Source organism: Corapipo altera, unplaced genomic scaffold (assembly GCF_003945725.1).
Source record: "Corapipo altera isolate COAL_440 unplaced genomic scaffold, ASM394572v1 44b, whole genome shotgun sequence".
Lineage (NCBI taxonomy): Eukaryota > Metazoa > Chordata > Aves > Passeriformes > Pipridae > Corapipo > Corapipo altera.
Genome location: NW_020884932.1, coordinates 3,552,536 through 3,558,535, shown reverse-complemented (window position 1 = coordinate 3,558,535; position 6,000 = coordinate 3,552,536). Strand labels below are relative to the sequence as shown.

The 6,000-nt window shown below is 36.2% G+C and overlaps 2 protein-coding genes across 3 annotated transcripts in view; both read right to left on the bottom strand.

Moving 5' to 3' along the window:
- Window positions 1–189, bottom strand: part of TMEM42 (transmembrane protein 42) — an 8,527-nt gene extending 8,338 nt beyond the window's left edge. The window contains exon 1 of the mRNA XM_027659465.1: window positions 33–189. Coding sequence (XP_027515266.1) covers window positions 33–189 — 157 coding nt within the window. The remainder of the gene's footprint in view (window positions 1–32) is intronic.
- KIF15 (kinesin family member 15) overlaps window positions 185–6,000 on the bottom strand; it is a 37,149-nt gene continuing 31,333 nt past the window's right edge. The window contains exons 31-35 of one of the 2 annotated variants that reach the window (XM_027659452.1): window positions 4,920–4,992; window positions 4,280–4,317; window positions 2,431–2,596; window positions 1,933–2,064; window positions 185–1,636 (exon numbers count right to left, since the gene is read on the bottom strand). In XM_027659452.1, the coding sequence (XP_027515253.1) occupies window positions 1,553–1,636; window positions 1,933–2,064; window positions 2,431–2,596; window positions 4,280–4,317; window positions 4,920–4,992 (493 nt within the window). In that variant the 3' untranslated portion in view covers window positions 185–1,552. Of the gene's footprint in view, window positions 1,637–1,932; window positions 2,065–2,430; window positions 2,597–4,279; window positions 4,318–4,919; window positions 4,993–6,000 lie in introns of those variants that run through there. The other variant, XM_027659453.1, reaches the window with a different exon arrangement.

The following is a 6,000-nucleotide window of genomic DNA, read 5'->3' as shown; positions in this document are numbered from 1 at the left end:
GCCGCCGCCGCCGCCCCGCCGCCCGCCCGCACCCCCCTCATGGCGCTCACGCCGGGCCCGCTCGGCCGCCTCACGGGCGCGGCCACGGCAGCGCCGCCCCGAGTACGGGCGGGCCCGCTCCAAGAGACCCAGGGGCGGCCGGGAGCGGATGGGGGGCGTTTGTGAACAATGCACGTATGCGGTGTTCATTTATGTACAAAGGCTTTATTTGAACGGACAGAAAAGGAGGGAGTAGGAGAACAACGCAGGTCCTACCGTAGCCACATACAACACAGAAAAGGGCAGAAGCCGCCTACATGGAAATACTCCAGAAACAGACAGGAAGGGGACATTTGTAAACCTAGGACATGGCAGTAACAAATAAAGCACGCAAGGGACAACAGGTGTGTTGTCCTTGATGTACCCCTCTAGGTCTGATCCGATCTAGATTGTCTACAGGAGAAAAAAAAACAAAACACCTACCCCATTTAAGGTCAGCTTTTTACATCAGAGCTCAAGTGGGAGCTTGAACTTAGGCAACTTTAAAATGCGCAGACAAGCTGGTAGAAATTCTTCTTCCCCTCAGCCAAATCATGTAGAAACTCACTAGGTCTATCCTGCCCTTCATCAGACACACATCTTCCGCTTTGTTCCATTTTGCCCCAGCACTTGTGGGCAAAAGAAATACTGTATGAAATAGCCAAAAACTAGAATGATAGGCTTACTGGCAGTAAAAAAAAAGCCTGTTGGATATTGCTATATAAATCAACATTTTGTGATCCACTAATAAACATTTCATGTATCTGCAATAAATCTTAAGTGCAATTAAGTGAACTTCTGCTGCACTCCTAAAATGTTCTGCATATTTTCACAGCTTCTTTCGTAACATTAACTTGTTTGATAAGAAAATGGTTGCAAAATACTTAGAATTTCCTACAATTCTAATACAGAAGTCTACTATAAGTCTATAATAGGGGGAAAAAGGGTTAAAAAGCATTTTAATTTCATATAGAGAAAGAACAGAAAGGCAAAATATATTTATAGTGCTATTTACAAGGCTGTTACTAAATTCACATTTATGCTTTATTGAACAAAGTTCAGTATGAAAATTATTTTTAAACAACCCAGCAAAATGACCCTATGTTTAGCTAAAGAAATAATCACAAAGAAATTGTGCTTTTAAAATTTTGGCTCTGGTGGAAAATTGAGCATTTCAGAAGAGGTAGGAACCTGAATAAAAGCACAAAAGGAAACAAAGATCCAGGTGTGTTCCCAGTGAGAAAGCTTTTCCTTGGCAAGGTACAAAAGTTCCAAGGAAGTATCTTCCAGCACCTATACAAAATAGGTTTTGGAAATTGAAAATTACAGAAAGGTGTTACTATGTCATTGGAAGCTGCCCGCATAGCTGGTATAACATTCTTCACTAAGAGTTATTACCAGCAAAAAAAAAAAAAAAATCTATGAACTAAAATACTTGATTATTCCAGGACCACAGCAAAAGTCAAGCTTGACAAATGGCTTTTGCTTTTTCTGTACACTTTAAAAATATGGTTCTGCAGTTTTATTTGTGTCATTACAGCTGATCATAATGTCTACAAATGTCACATTTTTTTGATTCTTTCAAAAAAGCATTTTCAATTCGTAGTTTTTCAGCCTCCTGTAAAACAGAAAAAAAAGCATGGGTATATTAAGGAAATTATCCTCACGTCTTTTATATTTCTAAATAAGCAGTATCTATATTTGTTCAAGTATTTTATACACTATATATTTGGGGAAATAAAACAGGGTGATCCATGTCTGGGGCCTGTGAGGAGACAGAGCAGCCATGACTTACTGAACTGCATAAAATCTATTGCTCGCCAAAGAAGAGCAAGAATTTTAGTTTTCATTCTCAAAGCTTGACATCTTCTATGTCAAGCCATTACTTCATCTGTATTCTGCTCTGGAACTTACCTCAGTAAGTTTCGCGTTATCTTTCTTCAGTTTCACAAGATACTGAATCTTCTGGTTTAGGTTTTGATGACCAAGTAATTTCCCGTTCTCCTCAGCAAGAGAATCAACTTGCTTCCTCAGCAATTCTATTTCCTGTAATTAATATAAATACATTGTGTACCTGTTAGCAGTAGCCTCTCCTTCTCTTTTCAGAAGAAATAGCTTCTTAGAGCTACAAACATACTAACATTTAAGTTATTTGTAACATATGATGCAAGAGTTGGTTCATTCAGGAAATACGTATTTGTCTTATGTGTCCTTAGATACTATGTTAGATCCGTCTAAAGGTCAAAAAAGAGCACTAATTGATTTGTATTATGAATTGCAACACTGATTTCTGTACCCAGACTTCCACTAGTGCAGAGAATAATATTACAAATACAACTAAACTGTAAGACCTCTACCTCTGCTGAATAAGATTTTACTGTAAAGACAAAAAAATGATTATACATGTGTAACCTTTTCAATTCTGTCTCTTTCTTCATATGCTTCCTCCAGTTTTGATCTAATTTCTTCTTTTTCATTAAATGCTTTGAGCTCCAAAGTTCTTGTTCGTTGTAGCTCCAGAGTCATTTGATGACAGGCATTCTCTTGGACTCTGAGGATATTTTTGGTCTCTTCTAATCTGCCAATATAAAAGAAGCATAAAAAACTTTAAAACCAATATAAATGGCATATAAGTGAATTACTAAGTCAGTCTTGAACATGAAGGGAGGCTCCTTTAAAAGTGTCCTTCTGAGACAATATATTTTTCTTAGAACTTAGTGTTAAGGGAAGGAAAAATTTCATTTGCTTCACAGCTCTTGTCTTTGATACTATCAACTAGGCAGTGTTTTGGAGATGCTCTTCTCTTTAACTGTGCTCTTTGGTAACTGTTTGCAATCCAGGATATATAACTCAACTGAGGAGAAAGCAGAAACAGAAGCTTCACCTACAAGAACACTTTGAATTAATCCACCAAAGGAATGTAAATTTTCCAGCTAAACTCAGCTGCTCTTCAAGTTTCCCTTAAATTGCTTGTCTGTTGGTGACTTTTCCCCCAGTGGTCCTGTTGTTCAGAAACATCTCTGAGCAGCTCTGATGGCCTGAGCTTGTTTGGCCTGGTAACAGAAGGACCACTAGTTTGGATAGAATTAAAACATTTTCAGCAGACAAGATGTCTGTAAGGCTCACAGAATATTAAACTGTGCCATCAAACTTTGCAGCCTGTCTACTAATTATATGAACTTTAATAATTTTCCAAGTCTATTCAAATATTGCATAAATTAAATTATTTTTGTCATCAGTTTTATTTTACCAAAGCCTGGTGTTTAAGACCTACTCTATGAAAACAGTAATCATTTGGTACATTTGTCAAGACATTTTCTTAATGAGGAAAGAATATTTTCCTTCTTTGTGCATTATTTGTTTGTATGAGACTTTGTAGCACTGTTATAAAGCATATTTCAGAGACCAGACAGGTATGAAAACACAATGCATCAAATAGCAAATTAATCCCTAATTGCCAGACTAGGGTTTCTGGAAAATTTAATGAAAGTTACTTTTGAAATGACCATGTGCATAAAAACTCTCTCTTCCTCCTTAAAAGAAGTTATGTACATAGAAAGCATTCCATTAAATGTAAATAACTCAAGTATTAAAAGATTCAGCCACTATGAATCCTGAAGAGTACAGATTAGGAAAAGAATAGCAGGACCAACATTTTCAAACTAATGTTTATCTACTAATTCAGTATTTTCTTTCTTTGCTACTATCCATCCATGGTGCAAAACATTTGAATTTTGAGGACTATTTGCACAATTGCACAAACACAATCTAGGAGTCCTCTAATAATAAAAAATTTTCATTATTCAAGATTAACTGCAAAAATTTAAACAAATTGCATAAAGTAATTAGATTATATCTAAAATTACAAAACATCTATGATACTAATGAAGAGATTAACAGTATTTCAATTCAATTTGAAAGGGAATGTGCTTAGAATTCATTGCACGTATAAAACTTGAACACATAAATAACTTTAAACAATTAAAAATGGCTCTTCCAATTCAAGTTTTTATGGTTCTACCTATTTCATATTATTGTCCTGATATAATGCTATCCTTTTCAGTAAATGTAACAATAGGTGCTACTACCACCTACTGATGAGAAAGAGTAAGAACTCAATGTGTCTTGCAGAAGTGTAAACATTTCCAAATTATGTCTTTTATAAATTCAGGTATTGGACTTCTAGTGCTTAAATATAGCTTTTTTGTCATTAATTAGTTTAATACAAGTTTCCAGTTCAAAGAACAATATTTAGACTTACTCTGCTTTGATTTTCAAGATTTCCTCCATGGCTTTATTCTGTAAAAGTTCAAAAGCATTAGATACAGTCCTAATGTTTAACATACAGATATATATTTAAAATTATTTATCACTTAGTTGATGCTGTGTATTTCATTCCAGATCCTGCCAAAGTCATCCTACTGCTCTGTAGCTCACATCTCTAATATTCACTCTAAGTTCATCTCTTTACTATATGCAGGTATTTCCCATTTCATGCCAGCACAAATGACCCACAGCATATCTCTCTGCCCACTCACACACAGCAAAGCTCTAACAGGGGGTTTTTCTGTCTGGGAAATCCATGGCAACCTCCGCTGTGACATCAACTTCCCTTTGACACAGACCTGACATTAGCAAGTGACACAATCTTCACTTTCCAACTCTGTGGAGATGAGTCAGATTTAGCAATCCAAATCTGTTTTTGCTTCTTGCGTAATCTGACACCCAGTTCACTGGTGTCAGGCTGAGACATGAGACAGAAACCCTAAGAGCTAAGTGTCAGGTTGTGCCTATTAGAATTCACTAGAAATCAGTGTTTGTTTCACTGCTGTGAAATGGAAGAAAACAGGTTAATACTTCACAGCTGGTCAGCAGCAAGTGACATGAGAACGATAACATACCTTGGCAAGTCTCTCCTCAGCAATCTCCTCTTCTTTCTCTTTGAGGTGCTGAACATCAGGATGTTTCTGATCACTAGGAAATTCAAGAATGAGGAAAGTTTCTCATAAACAGAAGAAACCAGTTGTAAAAACATCTTATCCAGATTAAACCAGTAAATATGTGTAGTGGTTTTCACACGTGTTCATACTCAAAATACTGAACACATCATGGAAGGGTTTCTATATTCTTCTGTGTTTCATGAACACCACATTTCCTTTTATTAGAGTATGGAGAAACTACTGTTTTCATTAAAACAATTACAAATGTAATAACAATGCAACAGTTTGTTAGGCAGCTTTGCTATTAAGGTAAATGTTTTATTAGTTGGTGATGTTCAGTGTATGTTGACTGCAGAAAGCAACTCATTCGTATAAGATAATTTGGCAAGACCACTGAGCAGTTAAGAAAGTGAAAGATTCTTGTATTTAGAAGACTTCAGTGCTTTTTATTTTGTTAGTTTTTGATTAACATGACATTGGATGGAAGTAAGCAAACACCATACAATTAAAATAACCCACAAAGCAACATGCCAGTGGAACAACTTTATCCTTGTAGTGTGCCATAAAGAAAGAACTTAGTTGGTTAGGAATTTTATAATTGCATCAAATTATAATAAACACACTATTTTCAGTAACTGAAAATCTTTGTGAACAGATGAGGTTGCTGTTTCTAAGGCTTTCTGCTTAGCTTGCAACAGACATTTGAAAGCGTGTTGTGAATTGAAACCGGAACCACAGAAAAACAAGAATGGTTATGTTGCCATGGAACACTGGATTCTGTGGCTTTGTTTTTCACACAGTTTATGGAGTAGGTGTCCTGGACCCAATTTTTCCACAGAAAAGCATTACTTTTATATTCCCCACTTGTTGGATTCCTGACTTGGGACCTTGGGATATAATTTCATATGCAATAACAATTCCCTGCTCCTGTTAGTTGATAGGAGTTATGGTTTGAATAGACCAAAGGTGAATACTATATTGGAGCTTTAAAAGTTCATTTATGTCTATGTTAAAACTTGTGTTGAATTAATTTGGACATTTG